The 24,078-nt window shown below is 41.2% G+C and overlaps 1 protein-coding gene across 4 annotated transcripts in view; it reads left to right on the forward strand.

Moving 5' to 3' along the window:
* TRPM3 (transient receptor potential cation channel subfamily M member 3) overlaps positions 1-24,078 on the forward strand; it is a 449,063-nt gene that overhangs the window by 26,781 nt on the left and 398,204 nt on the right. For 3 of the 4 annotated variants that reach the window (XM_063319666.1, XM_063319671.1, XM_063319672.1), the window contains exon 1: positions 1,933-2,139. In XM_063319666.1, the coding sequence (XP_063175736.1) occupies positions 1,981-2,139 (159 nt within the window). In that variant the 5' untranslated portion in view covers positions 1,933-1,980. Of the gene's footprint in view, positions 1-1,932; positions 2,140-17,237; positions 17,322-24,078 lie in introns of those variants that run through there. The other variant, XM_063319668.1, reaches the window with a different exon arrangement.

The raw sequence follows: 24,078 nt of genomic DNA on the forward strand, positions 1-24,078 counted from the left end.
GATTCTTATTCCTTGTCCTCTCAACACGACTCCTTAAGAGCATGTCTTCTGGGTTTTATGTAATTTGAGGTTTTAAAAAATAACTTGCTTACTATTTTTGTGGGATTTGAAAATCTTTAGATTCCTCTAACGCTTAATTAAATAAAAACACTGGAACTGGGAAATTTGATAGTTATGACTAGCAGATAGAGGAGACATCAGAGGACTTGATCTATAGATGTCATTAAAAATTATAAAGCTAATTGACTTAATCAGCAAAGCTGACCAAACGCTGATGTGCCTCAGTGGGGAATAAATGAAGCTAAAAGCACTCATGAGAATAGTTCACCCAAATGAAGTAACTTGCTACAGTTACAGGTGCTGTAAAGAAAAGACACTCCAGCTAACATTTATGTCCACTGAATGGAAGGTACTTAATCAGTCTGGAGTCTGATTAGGGGTGTGGAAGGCATTAGACTACCTAATGCCATAACAAATTCCTTAGTCATTAGTTTCCAATATATATTAGAGATAAATAGAGAATTTAACATGTTCTTTGGAAACTCTGACCCATCTTTCTTGCTTATTATTATGGAATTAGATACACTGTGAGGAAAATATATCCTCACATAAATCATTTTAAGTATGGTGGCTATAACTAGAATAATATCATCCATTATAATGTCATATCATCTTTTTATAATAGAAAGTTCAGCTACTCGAGAGAGTAGCATACATCTGACTTTTTCAGCAAAATGGTGTTCTGAGAAATCTCTGTAAGAATGGTTAAATTATAAGTACAAGTCAATGGTTTAACGCCTACAAAAAGCTCACTGTATTATTAATGATCCCTGAAAACCCAAGTGTCTATCTAGATGTTTTATTTTTTTTTTTTACATGGCTGTGTAGAACAAGATGAAATGTTTACCTCGTAATGCTGTTGCCTGAGCTTGTAGGCTAACACGCTGACTTATTTCAGCCGTGGGGACTTGAGCATCCTCTCACCTTGTGAAGAAAAATCAGCAGTGATCTCAGAGGGCAGAGGAGAGGCGGCTTTCCGCTGCAGCCCTGCACCAGTGCCCTGTGCTCATCACACAGAGCTGATGAACTTGATGTGCATGTTCCTAAAGCCCTAAAGTGCCTGGTAGGGCATATTGAATCTGGGACCCTGGCCAGGACCACAGGAGACCCTTCCAGTGTTAGTGGAGAGGCTGTTAATTCCAGCGATGCTCCTCGTTGAATTTAAGAAAGAAAAGCAGGCCAGCCAAAGGTGTACCCTACCAATGGGTACCATGCTGTCTTCTCCTTCTGACTTGGTGTTTCCATCCTCCTAAGTGTAAACAGGAAGGTAAAACGCTGGAGTTGGCGTGGAAGCTGTGCACCTGTTAAGTGCTGTTGGACTTTACGAAGGAACATGTTTTATTATGGGGAAATAACTTAGTTCCATAGAACTAATGTAGTTTGGTAAGAAGAAGCCTCCTGTCAAGATTTTGACAAGATCTAGACCCTGAAGTGAACAGGTGTTGCAACCTGTCACGTTTAAGCACAGTACAGCTACCTGCCCCTTTCACTTACCCGGCTTGTTTCCCAATTCCGCCGGGCACCTTTTTCATCTCACGCCCCAGATCAAAACTTTAATTTTGCCATGGGATATGATGATCTGTAATTGCCACCAAGCACCCCACGCCTGCCCCATCACCACCCCCCCCTCCCAACCCCAGGCGGGTGTCCCCCTTTCAGCCCTCCTGCAACTGCTCCCCGGGGTGTTCTCCACCCCCCACCCCGCTCGCCGCCCCCGCGGAACCCGCGTCGCTCGCCCATCACCGAGGCACCGGGGCTCCCCCCGGGCAGTCCCGCGGCCGCGGAGGGCGGGCGACGCCGCTCCGCCCCAGCCCGCCTCCCCTACTCCCCCCCGCGCCGTGTCTCGGCAGCATCGTTAAAACTACGGGCGGCGCGCAAAGCCGCGGGGCGACCAGCCGGGGTCCGGCGGAGCCGCGGGCCATGGGGCAGCGGCGGCGGAGCCCCGGGGCGGCGGAGCGGGGCTGTGCTGCCGAGGGGGCGGCGGGCGGCGGCCGCGGGCGGCTGGCGGAGTCCTGGCGGCGGCTGAGCTCCCGGCGCGGCTCCGCCAAGCGCGGCGGACCCTCCGCGGCCGCGCCGCCGGTGAGTGCCCCGCGGCCGCGACCGGGAGCGGGATCCTCCGTCCGGGCACCTGGTGAACCCGAGCGCTGGGTGGGGGTGGTGTTAGGAGAACCTGTTGTACTTTGGGAGGAGGAATCCCCCTTCCCAAGCGCCGGTTGTAGTTACGACAGGTGCGAGTCTCCCGTTTTGCTTTCCGAGTGTGCCCGAGGGTACCTGCTTTGCCCCCGGGGGAGAGCAGCCCCGTCGCGGCCGTCGGAGCCGCCCGGCAGCGCGGCCGGAAAGTAGCGGCTGGAGGCTTGTCCTGGGGTCGTGCCGCTGAGAGGAGAAGGGGCAGCTATCACAAGCCAAAGGCTGGAAGGCAGGTAGGCTGAAAACACACGCTTGGGAAACGGAGGTTTTCTTGGGAAGGTGTCTTCTTCCTTCGTGGTGTGTCTGCCTTCAGCCAGCTCGGTGGGATCTGTCGGGAATCTCTGAGGTGGACGGCCAGACATCTTGATGAGGATGCGTGCCCACGGCATAGATTACATGTGAGGAAAACGAACATCTTGGCAAGATATGCGCGGAAATTGAGAGAATAAATTGAGTATTCTAGTAGAAGTGAGTGACGTTTATTAGAGTGCTTGACGGGCTTTTTCCTTGGGATCAGAACCCTAGTGCTAGGTGCTGAATGAACACATACAAACAGAGATTTTGAGCGAACTGCTCCCTGTTCAAGTACAACCTCACTCCTCATGTGTTTAGAAACAATGTTGTGTTTTCTTACCGAAAGCTGACTCTCGGAGATCTGGAGTGATATATGCCTTATTCAACAGATCAAATGTCTTGTTTCAAAAAGAAACATAGATTTATGAGCTTTTGAGCCGGGGAGAAGATGCTCACAGGTTGAATGCCAATTGGGAAAAGAACATGAGGGTGAAGAGACCTACAGTAGAAAAGATGCCATGGCAACAAGAAAGCATCAGAGAAAGTAACAATATTCTCCTATGGAGGGAGAAGAGGAGGAGCATTGCATTCATCTGTACCACGCTGTAGATTAAAATACTATAACCAAGGGTGGGTTTTTTTCAGAATTTTTTCAGAATACACTGCTTTGCAGTAGATGCCTTAAACTTAATTTCCAGGTAAGGGTTCTATCACCAGAACTATCAGAAAAATGCACAATGCAGTGGAGGATTGAGGTTTTTTTGTAGGGCTCGTTGAGTTTCTGTTGTTCTAAACAAAGTGGTTCTTGTTGCTTACAGCAGAGCTGAATTCTTTCTCCAGGCAGAAGCCTGAATGAGATTCAGGTTTGGCCAGAATTAAAAGTCAGTATTAATCTTTGATTAATCTTTACATTTTCAGAATCTTTCTGAATGGATGAGCAACTTCTTCCTGTTATCTTCTCTAAAGCAGTACTAAAGTGGTGTATTTATACTAGGGGATTTGCATTACACTTAAACTACTAAATTCCATAAATTGCAGGATGGATGTGAATGGTTGATTCTTAATGTTTTTTAATTTGTGTTAGTTTTTTTTATAAAACTCATTTTTTGTGAATGGGTAGCCATTAGTTTGTGTTTTCTTCATTTATACACTTCTCTTTTTTATGAGAGCATAGGATTTCTGAAGTCACATTTTACTAAGAATAATTCACTTGGGATCATTTTCCAAAGCAATGCCAGAAAATACTAATCCTTAAGACATTTCCCACCACAAACTTCCTTTTTGTTCCCCCTTGCTCCCAAACAATCCCTGAAAGAAAGCGAAAATTTAAATCCTTTCAGCATTATGGCCTCTCCCCAGCCCTGCCTCCCTGGTTGTGTTTTTCTTGCACTAACTTTTATTTGTCTGCCACAGTTTTACTTTTTAAAGGTTGTCACTGGTCTGAGGAGGACTTTTGGGGGTCGGTGCTGAAGTAGAAGACTGGCACAAGTGACACTATGCATGTGTATTTTTTTGCTCATGGTTCTTCCCTAATCTTGTCTTAATAACAGTGTTATGGGGTCTCAGATGATTTCTATGCCTTTTTAATTAAGCAATGCTAGTTTTGGTCACCACTTATTTAGAGCAATTGCTGGGGTTTAACCTATGTGACAAACTTACTTCTATAAAATTAAGATTTATGCAAAAGAAAAGGCAGAGTAACCAGGGAGGAGGGTGTGTTTGTTTTGCTTAAAGGATCTCATCTGAATGTCTTGCAAAGCCTTTTAGGTAGCTGTTCTTGTTGTGCAAGAAAAGGCAAATTCTGTGTTTTGAAGATCTAATTTCCTCCCTATTAAGGCTTGCTTTAGTTTTTCTGTCAAATGCAGAAGTTTTAAGTTAGTAATTGCACATCGTGGCTAGTAGTAAGAATAGCTATGTTATTTTTCTGCGTCTTTCTTATCAGCTGCTGTCTGCCAATATCTGAATTTTCCAGCCTTCCTTTTCTTCACATGATTGTAGAAATTGCGGATCCTGATTTCTCACTTATTCAATGAAAAAGTAACAAGGAATAATCCTAAAAGTTGATTTTTTTTTTCTTTAAGTGTTAATTTCTGAAGAATAATTTGTAGTCTTATTTCTTTACCAAAACAGTTTGTTTTTAAATTTTATTTAGCTTGGTTTTATATTAGTCATTGAGTGATAGAGAGGGAGTTGTTTTATTGGCAGGAGCTGAGGAAGGGAAGGATATTCGAGATAGAAAAGGTTTGCAAGAGCTAACATTGGCTAGATCACACATGTGGCTGCCTCTAAAAAATCTCTAACTTTAAAGCCCTTATCTTTGTTTCTAATGTACTGACTTCAGTTACATTGAGGGACTAAAGTACGGGTATTGCTTTAGAAATGAAGCCCTTGCTGCTGTTTTCCTCTCTCCGTCATCTGCTTGTGTAACTCTGGTAAAGGATAGCTGAGTTGGAACCCTGCTCAAATTGATGGAAGTTTTGCCATTCAAAACAGCAGATCACATTTTGGATCATTTTAAATTTCTACCCATAAAGAGCAATGTCTGACTTCTTTCTACTAAGATCTTGAGTGTCATTGGTACTTATGGCCTCTGAATTATGTGAGTTTTTAAACCCATTTTAACCAGGGGCTGCACAGTATAGTGTTCTAGTTTAGTAAAAAGGAAGATAAATGGCTATTCTGCTGTACAGTTTCTGATTACAGCAACTTTTTTTCTTTATTGTTCAAAGATAATATGTTTTTCTTATTGCTTTTGAGCTGAATTTTCCCACAGGATATTTACAGTAGCTCAGAAACAAAATGACAAGTGAGAAATGTATGAACACATGAAATGTAACTTTTCTCTTTTATTTTGCTGTGGCATCAATGGAATTACAGCTGTGAACCAGGTCATTGGTCCTGTCCTGGAAACTGAAAATTAGATGGGCTGAGTACAGAAGATTGGCATGGAGAAATCACGCACTTTATGGCAGAGCTCAGCTATAGTTACATGTCTATATGGCTGGGGAACGGTATACATACAGCAGTTGTCACCCAGTGAGTGAAGAGCTGGATTTCAGAGCGACTTGTGGAGCAGATTAGGGGGCCTTGAAAAAAACCTCAGCTTGCCTTCTGAGTTCCACGTTTGTGAACTTAAGAAATCAGCTGTCATTTTCTCTTTCTCACTTATTGTGGCAAAAGCATCTTTGCCAAGAGGCTGTCCAGCCTGGTGAGGACACTGTTAAATTAGGAGTGACACACGGAGAGAGATTACAGCCTGGAGTTCAGTGAGAAAATGGTGGGGCAAGGGCAGAAGGCAAAAATGCAGGGCGGGGGGAGTAAGGCAGAGCTCATGCATGTTAAAACAGGACAAAATGACACCCACCTCCACGGTGCGTGCACATCCGCACACAGCCTGGGAGCTGAGCAGGAGGGATGAGAGCTCCGCGTATGCTGATAGAGCTGCAACATTGCTGGGATACCTGTGACGTGGTGGGACAGCTCAGGTGGCTGGAGTGCTGTGATGGATGGAGACGAGCCTTTCAGGAGAGACAGGCAGGGAAGAGGAGGAAGGGAGCTGCCCTCCGAGTGAAGGAGCAGCTGAGATGTGTGGGGCTCAGGTTTGGCTAAGAGCTTGTGGGTCAGGGTCAGAGGAGAGGTCACCAAGTGTGACACTGTGGTGGGACACGTTACAGACCACTGACTAGGGTAAGTGCAAGAATTAGGTGGCGCTTTCTCTGAAAAACCTGAAGAAGTCTCTGTGTCACAGAGCCCCATCCTCACTGGGAACTTTAATGTGTCAGGACACCAGCCATTCAGGAGATTGCTGGAGGGTGTCAAGGATAACTTCTTGTTATCAAGTGGTTCTCCAGTCCTCGTGCAGCACACTGTGCAGACCCTGTCCATAGAAAGGCTGACTCATTTTGCTCATTCAAGCTATTATACGATGTTCTTCCAAGGAAACAACTCTATTTGTCTTCTCTGCTTGCAAGCAGAAACAATGTTCTCATGAGAACTTCTTGCTGCACTTTTAGATGAACACAAGGTAGTGCAGGTGGTGTAATTGCCAGTGATGAGTGGGAGCTGCCCGCAAGCTCCCTAAAATTTGTTGGCTGAGTTTGTCCTGCGGCTAAGCAATTTGTGCAGCACAATGCAGCCTGAAGGCCAAGTCATATGTGTAGTGCAGTGCAGCACAGCATGGGCAAAGGTGTACTCGGATTAACTGGTATGTGGATCACTGACTCCTTCACGTGCAATGGTCTCCCGGTCAGGATCACTGCAGACGGAGAATGCGCTACAGCAACAGCAGACCCAGAAAAGGCAGGTCCTCACTGCCGCCTTTGTTGTCGCCAGCAATGTCTGTCAGGCCTCTGTGCTTAGTGTCAGGGCTCAAGGAGGAGAGGAGCTACCAGCTGGGGATGATGGTTGAGTCAGGGATTGCTAGGGAGGACACAACCCACGCATGTCCCTGGGACCTGTCAGGCTGCACCCCAAGGTGCTGAGGGAGGTGGTTGATGTCCTTGTGCAGATGCTCTCCATCAGTTCCCAAAGGCTGTGGAGATCAGGGAGGTCCCCAACAACTGGAGAAAGCCAAATGTCACACCTGCCTTCAACAAAGGGCAAAAGCCACCCTGAGGAACCACATGCGAGCCATCTTCGTGTCACTCCCAGGTAAAATCAAGGAGTGAGACCTCCTGGCACCCATGTCTGGGCACAGCAGGGAGAAGACAGTGCCAGGGAGCTGTCGGCAAGGGTTTACCAAGGGTAAATCATGCCTAACCCACCTGACTGCCTTCTGCGACAAAATGGTGGGAATGAGAGGAAAGCAGCAGATGCCACCTACCTCTGCTATAGTCAGGCTGTTGGCACTGTCTCCCCCAATATTCTTGGACCTGGGCTGGGACTTTACAGTCTGGGAAGGAGGACACAGTGGCGGGTGAGGACCCAGTTGGGTGGTGGACTCACGTGGTGGTGGTTATGGGTCAGACACTGCCTGGAGGCTGGTATCCAGTGGGGTCCTGCAGGGTCTGTGCATGGCCTGTCCTCTTCAGCATCTCCAACTTGCAACCTGGAGGAAGGGATGGCGGGCATGTGCAGCCCTGGGAGGGGGCAGCCCTGGGGCATGGCCCTGGGTGCTGGTGGGCAGTGAGCCAAGCCGGGTCCACCCGTGTGCCCAGGCAGAAATGAGGGCCAGCGGTGCCTGGGGTGGTGTGAGCAGGACATGGGCCGAGAGCCAGGGGAAGGCAGGGACTGTCCCCTCTGCTTGGTGCTTGTCAGACCCTGTCTGGGTGCTGCCTCCAGTGTGGGTCCCCAACACAGGAACAACGCTGACAAACTGGTGGGAGGTGAGGAGAGGCCACCGAAATGGTGAGGCTGGAGCCCTTACCCTACAAGGAGAGCCTGCAGGACCAGGACCAGCTGTTGGCAGGAGGAGCAATGGCTTTGGGGGCACCTAACAGCATCCCTGGCACCTATGGGAGGGGATGGAGGAGACGCAGTTGGGCTCTTCACAGTGGTGAGCAGCAGGAGGGTGAGAAGCAGCAAGACAAGCTGAAACATGGGAGGCTCAGGCTGGAGATAAGAAGCCTTTTCCCCAGGAGGACGTCTCAGTGGTGGAGCCTGTGCCTGGGGAGGGTGTGCCGTCCTTGGGGGTTTCATGTGCGGACTGGGTGAAGCCCTAAGCAGCCTGGTCTGACCCCCCAGCCAAGCCTGCTCTGGGCAGGGGCTGGGACTGCAGACCTCCCCAGGTCCCTGCCAGCCTGAGTTACCCTGTGATTGTGCAAATCAACAGTAAAAAGTCCTTTGAGAACTAGTTTATAAGACGCACCGTAGCACATGTAGCAACTCTTGTCTATAATCTTAATAACTTCTTGAAAAACTTAGAAAAACGTACCAACAGTGGTTATCAGTAATGATAACCTCTTCTTAAGAGGCTCTTCTTAAGAAAAACAAAAAGAGTAGTTCTAGCTCAGGGCATGGACTGGTAAAATAACCTGATAACATTGTGAAATGGAAAGTAACACTTTGCCTGGCCATTCTCCCTCCTGCCCCGGCGGGAGGGTGTACCCCTCTCTCCTGCATCCCGCCCCCACCAGCCCAGCCCAGGCTCCTCGCTGCCTCCGCCGGCTACAGGACTTAGCTCACAGGAGCAAGCTAAAAGCAGGTGTCCGTTACTATTTTTATTATTTGAACGTAATACTTTTCTGATCATTTCATTCCTCAGGAAGCACAGCAATAAAAAAATCCAATAAAAATGGAAGCGAGACATCTCTGTCAGCGATGTGACCGGGAGGTGAGGCGAGGGCTTGGGTGGGTGAAGCCTACGAGAGGCGCTTGCGCAGGTTGCAAGTCGGAGGTTGTGCTGCTGTAGGGCTCACATCATGAGATGAGTTGTAATGAATTTTACTTCTGATCTGTTTTTACCATCTTTGAAGAAAATATTTATTTTTATCGTGAATTTTTTAAAGTTCTTGGTAGCTGGAGAGAGCATAACTAATTCTTTGCACAAATACTTTGTCCTGTGACAAACTGGACATTTTGAACTGTTCCGAGGAAAATGTTTTGGCTTGCCTGTTGCCATTCTTGTGAAGGAGTTCTCTGTTGTGTGGACTGAGCTCTGCCTGATGTTGGAAAAACATCCATAATCCTCAGTTATTAGTATGAAGTGACTTTGAAATTGCTAAATTTGGGGCTGAAGGAAAAGCTTCAGATTTTGGATTTAAATAATTCTGGAAGATGCTTATATTAGGCAACCCTCGAAGTCCCTTCAATGATAAATTATGGTATGATTGTAGCTTTTGAAAGTAGTACTCTCTACCTGGTAGAGCAGAGTGTGGCATAACTGACTGCAGTCATATGTGATGGAAGTCACTGCAGAGCTAGGATGTGATTTTTAGCACAGAAGATGAGGAAAACAGGAAAAAAAAAACCCAAACGCAAATGAAGAGCAAAAACGAATTCTCATTAAAATCATAAAACAGAACGGTCGTTCAATATCCAGAATTCTCATCTGTTTGTCTCCCCTGAAAATGCATCAGGGGTTATTATATTGAAGACATTGCGTCTAAGAAAATACTAAGAACTGAAGTTACTTTGCAGACTTCTTTTCTTTCTTGCGAAGATAATAATTATTAATTATTAATGTACAGTCTATTCTGTATCTGAAATCAAAGTACATGTATTTCAAAAGGAGGTGGAAGTTTAATAATTACAATGATAGTATCAAACTCCATAGGCAGAATTACAAAAATTATTAGTAATTGGGGATTTCTGACTTTACCTCATGTACTTTTTTGGGGCCTGATAATTTTGAAGTGGTGGCTGGCCTTCCTTTTTAATAAAAGATTGATTTCAAACTAAACATCCAGAATCAACAGACATCTTTTAAAATCTTGAACATTTCTAATTGTATGCTGTGGATGGACTGGTAGTCTATGAGTTGGTGACATAGAGGTACTGTTGTCCCCAGTCACCCTGCAAAAAGCCAAAACAGCCCCCTGAAGGCTGGCTTTCCTATAGGACCTTTTATCTATTATCTGTTCTGTACACTTTGCTCAGGTCTTGCCTGAAAATACTGGATTTCATTAAAAAGAGAAAAAAGTTTTAAATTACAAACAATAATCTAAGGAAAAAGGCAACCAAATGGTATGGGGAGATGAGAAATCCCTACACCTGTGACTAGGACCACGAAAACTTGTGTCTAGATCAGGAGACACTTTTACCTTTCACAGTCTCTTTTGCAAGTGAGATCTCAGTGGTCTTTTGAGTTGTGTGGTACACTTTTTTAACTTTTTTTTTTCTTCATAGGAAGAAACTACTGTGAGGCATGCATGTAGGCTTTTGGAGTTCACCCGAAGGTTATAGGATATTCTTTTATTCATCACAACATAATACAGACGAGTACTTCTCAAAGTATCTGAGATGTTAATATCAGTTAAGAAAGCAGGAGCACATTTTTAGACACAACTTGCACTTTTTAGTCTAACACTGGCTGGAAAGTGATGCAAGCATCCCATTTTAACCTATTTGCTGTGTTTGCAGCTGAAAGCAATGCTTTAGAGACATATATTTAATACTTCTGCTGAAGCAGCACTTCGACAATCCTTTCACTTTTCAAAATGAAAATGTAAAAAAAAAAAAAGTCTTATTCTTTTCCTGTACAAGTAGTTTTTTCTGTTCTTCTTATGTTCTTTTTGCTTTTAGATAACGGATTTGCTTTAATGACATAATGAAGTGTTGTGTAAAGAATATGCCAAGTAGGTGATCCCCTGTTGCAACTTTTTGAAGTTTATCATGAATTGCAGAGAAACTGTCTTGTTATAAAACCCTTCGAATCACAGTGACTTCAGAGGTGCAAGGAGAGAAAAATAAAATATCATGTCTAAATAAACAACCAAATTAAAACTTTCTGCGACTTATTGCCAGACTTTAAGTGCTTGCTCTCTGGAAATAAAGTGTAATGAGAAAAAGTATCTGATGGTAATGTGCTAATTCATTATAGCTATTTATTCTGTCTTTAGTCTCTCGTTATTTCCACTGAAAATGGTAATAACATGATATTTACTGTGACTATTTTTTCAATGTTTTACTCATATATTTAATTATCTTTTTATGAACACACATCAGATGATAGAGAGTTTTTATTTTTAGTGGCTGTGCTGAGCTGGTTCATAGACCATCTCAGGGAAAATTTAGGTTTTATGAAGATAGGTGAAGCTTCAGTGATGTCAGGATATTTATGCTTAATCCTGTTATACATTTAAGGTCAAGAATAAATTAATGGAGAAATATGTATGTATATATTTATATTTGCATATGTATTTCTCAACTTACTGGAAACTGATTTCCAAATCTGAGACCAAGAAAGGCAGAGAAAGTTCCTGGGAGCAGAAGCTGATTTGTCTTTATAAATGGTACCTTACTTCCAGTTGGTCATGATATTAATGTTGAAATATTGTTCTATTCATAGAAGGAGCATTAGCAGTGTTAACTAAGAGTTGAATCGCACAAGCTGTTTCTTTGTAATTATCATCATCTGCATGTTTTAAAAATTAAAGACCTGGTTTTCATTGACTGGCAGGTCTTATGTATCCATACGTATCCATGTACATGCTCTGAAAATTTTAGCTATGGAACGATAAAGTCTGTGAACTTCACGCTCTTTTGAGGGGAGGTTTGCATTCAAAGCTGTCAAGCTTTGATGACTAAAACAAGCTTTTGACTAAAGGCTAAACCCGGACCTTCTTTATGAACAAGCAGAGGTGACTGTAATAAATCTGTGGATCTAATAGCCTAGTATTTCCATTCTCTGACTCCAAGCACAGACCTCCATTAGTATTCCTTGCAACACCAGAATGTGCCCTTATGCTGACCTAAAGGATATTCTGGCACATGGTTGACTTGTAATTTCCAAAGGGGCTGGTGGGAAGCTTTGGGTCTCAAAAATTTGTCATAGGAAATGTGTAAGGCTGTAAAAATACCAGAAATTGTGAATGAATCTTGGGGACAAGTGGAAAGCTACTGAGGCAACAAGACAGGCAAGAAAGATTTTAATGAGCTCAGCTGTGAAGGTAGATGCAGTGAAGTCCTCCTCACAGAGGTGAACATATTTATTCCCCCATTCAATTGTCAAAATTGTGACAGGACTGGATTTGATTCAATACAATTGTTCTGGAGACAATGGCCCTTTGATTTAAGATGTGCATTTTGGTTTGAAGAAAATATTTCCCTAGTGTTTAGGTATTAGAGTTATTTTAAAAGCTAATATTAAAAGGCAGCTGTCAATCATTTACATTGACAACAGAAGAACACAGATACTGTGTTGTATGAAAATACAATTTAATCAGAATTCAAGTTTTCAGCCTCTGGACCAAGACTACAGTGGCTCAAATTCATTCCTGCCACAATGTGTTTGAAGTTGGTGGAATGTGCCCTGATGGTGAGCATATAAAACCTTTAGATATAAGAATGTAAAAGTGTAGGGACACTTGAAAGCTTTTAAAAGGTCATAGTCTTAAAATTAACTCATAGAAGCCATTAAGAAGGGAAGCCCTTAGTTATATTGTTCTCTCTGTCAGTAGATTTCACAACCTTATTAAAACTCCCTGATGGTTATTTCTCTGAGGTACTGAGAGGACTTCAGAGATGTTCTGTTTCACGCTATTGCATCAATTGGGTTATGATGCAAGTAGAGCAGTAATGATTTGTCCCTATGTCAGTGCTGGAGTGTGACTGTATAAATGCTAGTTCACGTTCCCAAGTAGGGTGGCACTACTTAGACTACAGAATGAGTTGGTGAAAATCTAAGATGGTTAATTAAGAAAATGCAGAATACAATAGGTGGATTGCAGTGCACAACATTCGTAAATGATGGCACAGTAGAAAGCAGTGTTTTCATTAACTGAGACACAGTGCTGCTGATCACATGATTTTTCTGCAGTAGTTAACAGACGGTAGAACTGTCAAAATACTAAAATTACAGAAGTATATATTCAAAACCTAATCAGAGAATACCCCTCTGTTGCTCAAATAAGGGATGAATTTTGAATCAGTAAAGAAGCACGCTCATTATTTTTGTTCATCAAGTGTTTTTCTTATTGTTATGAAGAAGATGCTTCTAGGCTACAGAGATGCTGGTTTGGGTTTTGGTTCAGTACAGACACAAGTTCATCACTGCAGACCAAATACACAATGGCTATGAGATATAAATTAAGTGTAAGTCACTGCTTGCGTCTCTGTAATCTACCAACCGCTGTATTGCAATTTGGTTGTGGTACCTCAATGGGAAAGTCATGGCAAAGTGGCAGCGGTACAAAAATGTCTTTTAAAGCAGAAGCTTGCCTTAGCTATTCCTTTTGCTTTTTAAAAGAAGGAGAGAGTAACAACCATCCTCCTCACTGGTGCATACTGTTGGAGGGGCTTCTCATTTGAAGAAAAACTTAGAACCCTTTAAAGATCCCTATGTGCTGTGAGTTAACTTGTCTCAGGAAAAAAATGCAGTTCACCCAGCTCCTGTAGATAGCATTAACTAAAATATCCTTATACGTCTATTTTCCCATCATAAGCACCTCTTTGTGCCACTTTTCCAGTTTCATCACTTGTGGGATGAATGGTCTGAACCTCCCTCAGCCCAGTCCCCCTTTTTAGGAGTTAATTGTGTATAGAAATGTCAGATTTTTCTTATAAATCAGTGGTTTATCTGTGTGTGTCTTCCTTGAACTATCCTCTTTGCATGTGCTAACTGTTCTATTCTTTCCCTCTAAGAGAGACTTTCTGCAACACTGAGACTACCATCTCTGCATATTTTTCTCTTCACACTCCAATTTTTATATATATAAGTGTGTGTGTGTGTGTATATATGTAAAGTCTTTTTGAAAGTTGAGTCATAAGGATGTGTTTATATTGTGCTATTTTTGGAGAATGAGCAGAAGTACTATTATACTGAAAAGCGTTGATGGGCTCATCCCACTTTTTCATTGGGTTTTAGATCTGTAGACCAGTACAGGATGCTTGAAGCAATGATTCTGCACCGTGGTTGATTGCATATCTCCTACCCACTATTTTTCTTTTGGTTCCCGCAGCCTTTCCTCCTTTGTTTCTTCTTACAAACTACAGTGTAGTTCATATTATGATGCCCAAACTGTTACCTGGCTCTTTCTGAGTCAGGCGAGCTGAAGCGTGGGCTGGAGTTACAGTTGTCTCAGACCCAGCTTGCTAGGACTGAAAGGGCTAGTGAGAATATCTGGTACTACTCTATATAGTCACAATTCTTGTGACATAAAACAAATCATTTAATGCTGAAACTAGAGGCAAGGCTGAACAAAACTCCCTGTCCAAATATGTGTGTCTGTTTGGCTTTTTTTTTTTTTTTTTAAACTTCTGGCAAAGGTTAGAAGAATGTCATGGCAAATTTGTATAAGGACATTTCCTAGACCATTTCCAGCTGTTCCAGCTGCTCACTTGGCATTATAACAGGATAGCGAAGTGATTCTCATACCTGGACAGAGACTTCTGATAGAATTAGTCTCATAGCTGACTTTATTTAATGCCATGATATTGAGGATAATCTTTAGTCTCATGCTGAAAATATCAGGTGTATTCCCTTTCCATAAAGGTTAAAATATTTTTAATTTCCTGGAGGCGGTGACTGTAAAGAAGTGAAATCATACAGTCTTATAGGAGTGTTTTTCTCTGCTTAATAATATGGCACTAGAAAGCTATAGCTAATTGTGCCTCCTGTGCTAACGACCTTGCTGAGTATGATGTTGTCATCATAGGCAGCTAGGGAGATCGCAGTTTATTACTAGCGGCTGGGGTGTGCGTTCCACTAACAGCTGCATATCTCATCACAGAATGCATTCTAATGGAAGGAACACTTCAAGTCAAATTAAGAAAGTTGAGGATATTTCATTGTTCCAGTAATATGACTAGATGAGATGCCTATACCTTGATAATCAGATCCAGTACACTGGGAATAGGGTCTCAAATTAATTGTGTGAAAATCCATAAGTGTTTTCTTAATTCAGTTTATTAATGTCAGAACTTCAGCTGCTGTAATAGCCAGGCCCCTGGATCTTGATGTTCCCCTTAACTAGAAATTGCTGTTTTGCTGTCAGATAGGGAAGGAGGTGATGAGTCTCGAATTTTGTGGGGAAAATCAGATGTTAAAATGTTGATTCTGCTGGAATCAACTGTTGTACTGCTGATGTGATAGATATGCATTCATGCACACAACGCAACATTGATGTTAAGGGCTGGTAATAGATACACAACTCATTCAGTGTAGTGGCTCTGGAAAGTATAGCTAACATGTATCAGAGTATTGTAAGTAAGTCCTCCACTTGCCTCCACCAGCCCTTGTTCAATGGGCTTTGTTTATTTTTCTGGTATTTCCTAGATATCCCACAGCTATAGTTCCAGATGTGCTGTTGAGTGTTCAGAATTTCAGGTATATCTGGTACCTGTGTACATGTGTAGATGAGACATCTACCACAGGTACAGTAGATCCAATACAGATAGAAAACAAGAGTTTGCAAAGCTGGCTTGTGCACATGTGGTACATCTGGCATCTGATGCACTTGGACTGCTCTGGGATTGCACACGTGGTATATAGCGCATCAACTGTTTTCTTCTTGAAAAACTCACAGTCCAGGACAGGACTTTGATCTGCATGAGGATAGGGAGACTCTACAGAGAGACTTGGATAGATTGGACTGATGGGACAACGCTAATGGAATGTGCTTCAACAAGGCCAAGTGCCGGGTCCTGCACTTGGGCCACAACAACCCCATGCATCGCTACAGGCTTGGGGAAGTGAGGCTGGAGAGCTGCCTGGCAGAAAAGGACCTGGGGGTTCTAATTGACAAGCAGCTGAACATGAGCCAGCAGTGTGCCCAGGTGGCCAAGAGGGCCAATGGCATCCTGGCTTGTATTAGAAATAGTGTGACCAGCAGAAGTAGGGAGGTGATTGTCCCCCTGGACTCAGCACTGGTGAGGCCACACCTTGAGTATTGTGTCCAGTTCTGGGCACCTCAATACGAGAGAGATATCGAGGTGCTGGAGCGAGTGCAGAGGAGGGCAACGAAGCTGGTGAAGGGCCTGGAGAATAAATCTGATGAGGAGCGATTGAAGGAGCTGGGACTGTTTAGTTTGAGGAAGAGGAGGCTGAGGGGAGACCTCATCACTCTCTACAACTACTTGAAAGGACATTGTAGAGAGGTTGGTGCTGGTCTCTTCTCACAGGTAATTAGCGATAGAACAAGACGGAATGGCTTCAAGCTGCAACAGGGTAGGTTTATACTGGACATTGGGAAAAAATTTTTCACAGAAAGAATGGTTAGACACTGGAACAGGCTGCCCAGGGAGGTGGTGGAGTCACCATCCCTGGATGTGTTTAAGAGTCGCTTAGATGTGGTGTTGGGGGATATGGTGTAGGGGAGAAGCTGGTAGAGTGGGATTGATGGTTGGACTCGATGATCCCAAGGGTCTTTTCCAACCTAAATGATTCTATGATTCTATGACTTTGTCACAAAAGCTGTAGCTGAATTAATGAATTCATTATTGAACTAATCCACCAAGAGGATTCCCAGATTTCTAGATAGAAGAGTTTGTCCTAAACACAGTCCCCCATTCCACCGTGGTTTTAAAGTGGACTCTTCTGCTGAGGTGTGACATTGTCAAAGCCTTACTGCTTTAAGAAATGGAATATAATCTTTCTAGATTTTCCAGAGTTACTTGTCAGTACAGATGGAATTTTTTTCAAAAGGAAACTTTAGAGATAAAAGAACAAGACTTCATTTTGGGATGAGCTTGTTGTGTAAAAATACAATTCTTTTTTTAAAATTTTATTTTAGATAACTGTATGACCTCTGCATTTGTTAAAGTATGAGTATTGGACAGTGGAAGAACATGCATCTATGGCTTTCTCATATATGCAAGCAATGAAGTAACGTTTTCACAGGTGCAGTAGGGGACGTAGTGAATTTTTATGCATATTTGGAACAAGGGAGTAGTATATTTATGTGGAATTCAAAGGAAAAATGAAGAAAAATCTAAACTTTGTTGAAAAACGTATGTTGTGTTTGCTGCTTGACTTTTCTACCTCTGATGGATACAATTGTTTTTCACATTTAAATAAAATCTTTGTGACATTTAAATAAAATCTTTGTGCAGTTATCAGCATACTTTTAGACACTGATATTGTCCATCTTCTTACATAGAGAGAAACAAGACCATACACTTCCCAGGATATTGGAGAAATATTCAAAATACCTGAAATACAGATAGATGGCAATGTCACAAAGGTATGTGTTTGAAACACTTTTAAGACTATATGCTAAGTAACCTGGCATAGCAGCAATTTGCAAATAATTAAGAAATACATGGACATGAAATTGTGTCCTGGTAGTGAGAAATTCTTTCATCACACAAAGTCTTCCAAAACTGAACATCTTCATTGTTTATATCAGAAGTATGCCACTAAGAAGCCTCTCTTATGACTTATGTTTAAGGATCAACAGTGCTGAAATCTGGAAAGGTACAGTTCTCACTTAAGAAGGAATCTTTTGTTCTTTCCCAACCCGAATTTTAAGCAGTGACTTGTTATATTATAAAATACATCCTATTGCTAACTTTAAAATTCTTGGAGAGCTGAGGATAATATGGAAGAAATAGGATATTTTAAAAATCTCTTCCAAAAAAAAGAGGGGTTTGAGGCCCTATTACAACAATGTAGGCAACCTGAGCCTGCTCATTTGATTTCATAAGACTTGCTCTGAGAGATAAGGGTTATAGTCATAATTTCAGGTAGTTTAAAGATCAAGACATTCGCTATTTTCAAGTTGCTTTTATAAATGTTTGTGTGCAGATGACCATTTGCTTTTTCTTCGTCTGCTTCAGCCTGGTACCAGGAGCGGGAGAGGTCAGAAATTCTGGACTAATCATTTGCCTTGTTTCAGTGAAAGAGAGGTCAGAATTGAATTGCTAAATTGTTACCTCCACAGAGGTAAGATGAAATTGGGAAAGGGAATAATCATTGCGTATATTTTAAAACATAAAAATCCAGAGAGGTCTTAAACAGTCAGTACATTTGAAGTGTATAGATGCTACAGAAAGGACTTAATTAAAAAGAAGTGCTTAAATAAAAAGTCACTCTTGGTATATACTGTTGTTAGTGTTTCATTTGTAACCTCAGAAATATTTATTACAGAATTATCCATCGAATTTGGAACCTGTCAGCAAATGCCAACAACAGAAGGAAAAAAGAATCCAATAAATCTGTTTTCAACACATCGTCAGGTCTGCCCTTTAAAAAAAAAGTACTATAGCTTTTGGGAGAGAAAAGGAACATAAAAAATTAATCTTTTTGAAGGGCACATCTCATCACCATTCTTTTTCACTGAACAAAGAGGACTGAAATTTTTGTTTAACATAGTCATCCAGACTTATTGTGGGATGTGTCTGGAGAACATTAGCAATAAAACATTGAAAACTTTTTTATTACTGTTGTAGAGAAGCACACAGTTTAGACATGTATAAATGTGTACAGGCTATGGTCTACCTATTGCAGCAAGTGGACTTAGAAATTAAAATTTTATAATAAAAAAATAACCCAATGCATTAAATCAAGTATTTAGACTCTTCAATTCTGCATCAGAGTTCTTTATGTTAGAAAGAATCTTCTCTGCCTGTGTGCAGTGCAAAAGTGTAAATCTGATGACTTTTGTATATCACATAGAAATTTCCACTCAAATGTAACTGTATTGGACAGTATCACATGAGAACTGATTAACAAGCATAGACATAGAAGGTTAGATTACAGCCTCTCCTAATTAATAATTTTGTTTCAGCCTTGTTGGAGAGCACCTTCTGCCTTGCAAATAATTCTTGAACAGAGTCCTCAGAAACAGAGCAGAAGCTGAAGATGTCCTGTCTAAGCTGCACAGGCGAACAAGTATTAGTCTTCTGGTTTTCAAGGGACCCTGTGTGCAGAATATTTCAAGGCCTTTTGCGTATCATTTCTTCTGAATAGTTTGCTCTTAAGAGTGCCCTACAGGTGGTGGAGTTCCACAGAGCTTCATATGTTTTCTGCTAGGCTGGAGGTTCTTTTCTTAGATGGTAATGATTGATTTCACAAAGTTCTGTGTGTGAACACTTCAACTCTTGATTTAACCTAAATAGTATGGGCTATTGTTTGTGTGCTGTCACCTCCACAAAGTCTTCAAGCCAGGACACTTGAAGAATTCTGATTCCTCTTTAGCTGCATACTCAGTGTGATACCACAAGTCAGTTGGGTTGCTTTTACTCAACCAGGATAGTATATGGAAGTGAAGCATAAGACTGGTATGTTGATGACCAGGGAATTTGTAACAGAACCTAAACACTCAGCAGACAGAAATACAAAAATTACTTGCCATTTCTAGATTACGTTATACTTTATGTTCTAATATAGTTATACTATGTGACTATGCAGTCTACATTGTACGAAGTTTGCCTTTGCCGTATATACTAATCCTGGCATCATGTTATGCATGTGTATCCTTGAATGCCTGTAGCTGTTCTAGATATCCCAAAAGAACAACGACTGATGCACAGGAATGTGAGAGAAATGCAGTCTAGGCTTCTCACTTGGTCTTGGTGACTTAGAAAATGTCTTATCATTTCCCAGTTCACATATAAATGTGCAATCAAGCTTTATCAAATTCGTAACTGTTTGTCATTTTAACAGCTACCCTGTGATTCAGCTTATGCTCAAGAGCTCACTTGCACAAGCATGTTTTGTCCTTTTTGGAAGTTTAATTTAAGTGAATGCCTGTTATGATTAGAGATGTCCTTTAGGGACCTGCTAGAGGAGATCAGCTGCTGAGAGTTTGTTTAATGTGGGCAAAACCTCAACTAATTCCAGTGTTGACTTGTATGTGACAAAAACTCTAGTTTTATGAAAGTGTTAATAAGAATGTTGCTGACTTGATTTCAGTTCCTGTAAGAACAAAAATTTTAAGCATTTTTTTCTTGTTTTTTTAACATTTGAGACTAATATCACCTCTTCCCTTGACAAAACTTCAGTTACACAGTTCAAATATGAAATCAAAGGGGACCAGCTTTCACTCTGAAGGCTGTTTATGCCCTTATGCTTGTTGGCCCAGCGGTCTGCTGTGAAACCAACAGGGGACCAGCATTCATTGAAAGCATGGAAGGTGTCTTTTGCATTGCTCTGTCTACTTTCCCTGTAATTTTAAGTACTACATTATGACCCTTTCTTAAGTATATTGATAATCACTTTAAAAGCAGCTGTGTATTTTACATGGAGTTGTTACCAATCATTCTCCTCAGTTCTAGTCTAAATTTATTCATGGCCTTGTTGACCTATTTGTTCTTGTTTTGATGTCAACCCTGAGATGAGATAGGGTTTATCCTATTGGTGTTCTTAGTAAGTGACAACTAGAAGCTAATCTAGCTCTCCTCTTCAAACATCTTTCTCCCTCAACAGCGCTTCTCTGTGCTTACACCAAAAGAAGTGAATCTTTTTTTTTTTCTTTTTTGTTTTCAAGCATAAATGCTTAAAGACTACAGGTTACTGCTATAGAATTCAAAAATTACTTTTTCTCCTGGAAGTTTATTTCCTCATAGATCCTAGGACTCGGTGCCACATAGTCTTATCCTCTAATCCCTCTTGTCACTTAACAACTGTTGAGTGTATGATCTTGCCTTTTGTACTGTGAAAACATGTTGCTTCTGTTGGCTGACATGGATAAGTCATCCAGGTATTTCTGTGTGTGACTGCTACTTTCCAAAATTCTGTCATTACAAATGTGACTGCTGTGGCTGGAACAGTTTTTTTAAGTTAAGGCAACTAATGAAGCTGTGGAATAAGAGTGGGCTCCAGAATGATACATGAGGAAATCTGCTGGTAACCTCCCTCTTGTCTAATGCATTTTTATGCCTAACTACCCTTTCATGTGGTTGTTTCGACTTTCTTTAAGAATTTCATTCTCCTGTAGCTTATCTGATCTCTTGCTATGTGGCAGTGTATCAAATGTTTATTACAGTCAAAAGACATAAAATTTACTACACTTCCCCTTTGTTCAGAAATCTGGCTCTTTTTATCTAAGGAGCCTGTTTGATCCATCTGACATGCTTTGTATTTGCCAAATTTCCTCAAATTTTTAGTCCTAAATGTAATGGAAACAATTAGCTGGTTTTTCTCCTCAAATGTATGGAAAAGGCAGGTATTATCTTTTTCTTGGTTTTGTGGAGGAGGGTTTGGGAGGCTCCAGAAAACATATGCATGGACTAATACACTAGCAGGACTACTGATGGAGTTTAGTCTTGCACTTAAGTGGGTAAGAAGTGTCTTTACTAAAGAAAAGAACCAGGGAGACAAAACGAAGAATGAGGTGTGGCATTTATGTTCAAGCAGCCTTTTGATTGCCATTTGCATTAAAGTGTCTACAGACTCCCACATATGTGTATCTTTTCTCTTAAGTCTTCTGCTTCCACTGAAACAAGTTATAATTAAAAAATAGTCTTGAAACCTGACATATATTTGGCTTGAATAAATAGTGCTATTACATAAAATGCCAGACTTTTTGTAAAGGCAAACACTGTCATTTGTGATACAAGTTTGACAACTTACTTGAATTTTCATACTGAAACAAAGGCAGTAAGTACTGAATACATTTGACAAATAAATTTTGCTAGCAGAGGATGGCTCCCATCCTCTCTTCTGAAGAGATCTTGCTTTACGTTCTCCTTTCTGTGTATGTGAAGGTTCCTGGAAAGATACCCGTGTCATCCTGGTCAGGGAGACAGAGAAGGAAGTTTGTAATGGAGTCAGATGAAAGAACCATAATTGGAAGAGGTGAACCTTCCGTGTGGCAAAGGAGGTCTATGTACATAAGTTAAAGAGAGCAGCCTTGCAAGAGCATTATGGCAATACGTGAATAACATCAAATGTAACTATGTGGCCAAGGCCTTGATATGCTGATCTGGAACAACATGGGCCTACCTTGAAATGAATTGTGTGATGTGATTTAGATGCTGCAGAGGACATTGTATGATAATTTTGAGGGACCACTGCATATCCCTAAAGCCATTTCCTCAGACCAGTCACTCACACATGACAGTAATTTTTTTAAAGTTTTAGCGCTAACCCTAGACTTACCAGAGGTGTGTAGTTTTTTGCTCTGTGTCCAGATAAGAAGGTTGGGCACATCAGAATTGCGTAGCCAAATGCAATCTGTTTTAGCCGTAGTGCCTCTTCCTTACTGAAGAATGATAACTATTTGAAGGTATCTTATATTTTATTTTTATCCAATGTTTCAAAGTCTCCATAAAAAGGCAAGGAATGTCAAAATGACAAGTATAAAACTGAATTAGATTTTTTGTACTCCATATATAAAACAGTATAATTTGCAGCTTTTGCCCTCATTAAAACTACCTTGTATTGCCAGAAGGGAGAAAGCAAAGGAACCACTTCACTGCTGTTGACTGGGCAGGACATCGCACATACCTGTGCGGATCTTGCGGTGGGTTGTAGGACCTTCTATTGGAGGAAGTTGCCTAGTTGAGAGCCTGCTGAAGTTAAACCAAATTTTTTTTCAGGTTCTGTTCATGAAGTGGAATATAATCTAGATCTTTGCTAATTTTTTTTTTCTTTGCTCATGGTCACTTCACTTCTCTGAAGGGCATTTCATACTTTTAACGAAATGGTAAATAGAATTGAACTGATTTAATGGATGGAATGGGCAAAGGGCTGACACAGTATGAATTAGTGCATGAAAGGTAATCTAACCAAGCTGAGAAAAGTCTAAGATTCTTGTTTCAACAGATTCTATACTTACTAAAGGCTTACTTACTGTTCATGAGCTTTTAAAAATTATTACTATTTTAATTGTGGTGCATGTGCATTGTGTTTCATTATACACATCAAGTTACTGTATAATTTGGAGCAAAGATTTCAAAGGTTATGGCACTGCTAATGTTTCCTAATCTTCCTCTCTGTATCTCCTTACAGCCATAAAACATAGTCAGTAAAAAATTGCTATATAAATAAGTGTTGTTGCATACTTAGCTTTAATATTTGTGCTATAAAGTAAATCTATTGCACAGCATTTTGTACAAGAGTGTTTAGAAGCAGTGTTGCTAAACTGCTTATAAACATTAATACACTAGGACTGTTCTCCAGAGCAGAAGGTCCCTGATGAGGGCTAATCACAAGGAAAAAGCTCATCAGTGCATTATGTGGTTTAATTTCACCACCTGTATTACCTTAGTGTTACAAGTAATATTTATCTGACTCTACAGCCGATTTCAGGAAGCTCAGTTATTAGTTATTCCTCTAGATAGGGCACAAAGACAAAAGACTGGGAAACCATTCTTTCAATCCTGTCACTAAATAAAGTTGATGTTTCAACACTGGAAAATATCAAAGGCAATTCAAGTATTGTTTTTTAAATATGGTCCAGTTACTCCTACTACACAAACGTTATTTGAAAATAACCTCTGAAAACTAGTTGAACATGTGCATTTACAGAAAAAAAATCCCAAACCAAAATAATGAAAAAACCGTAACTGAAAGTTAAAGCTGTAGTATAGAAAGAAGTATAGACTAGGTCACTTAGTGTGGGCAACTTCTCCAAGCAGCCAAGTGCTGTAGTTACAGCAATGTTGCAGTAATATTGCAGGTATTTTGAAGAATATGGGGGAGGAGGTGGGGTTTTGTGGTGTTTTCTTGTCTCACCCCTAATTATTAAATGCCAGCTTTTGCTTTTTGGAGTTTGAGAGTATGCATTATTTATGTAACAAAGTGGGCAAAAATTTCAAAGATTTTGAACGCTGGCACCCTTCCAGGAAAAGATGAGAATCCTGACATGGAGCAGATGCCCTGATTAATTCTTTCCTACAAAACTGTAAACTTTATTGTTTGATATTGTTTTTAAACCTTTTACAGTTTAACAGTAGTGGTGATTTGGCATACATCTTACAGGTGTGTGAGTTTGATTTTTTCCCAGGGCTTAATTTTATATCTATAAAGGGATGTTAATAATTCACACGTGTCCA

The sequence above is a fragment of the Chroicocephalus ridibundus genome, chromosome Z (assembly GCF_963924245.1).
Source record: "Chroicocephalus ridibundus chromosome Z, bChrRid1.1, whole genome shotgun sequence".
NCBI lineage: Eukaryota > Metazoa > Chordata > Aves > Charadriiformes > Laridae > Chroicocephalus > Chroicocephalus ridibundus.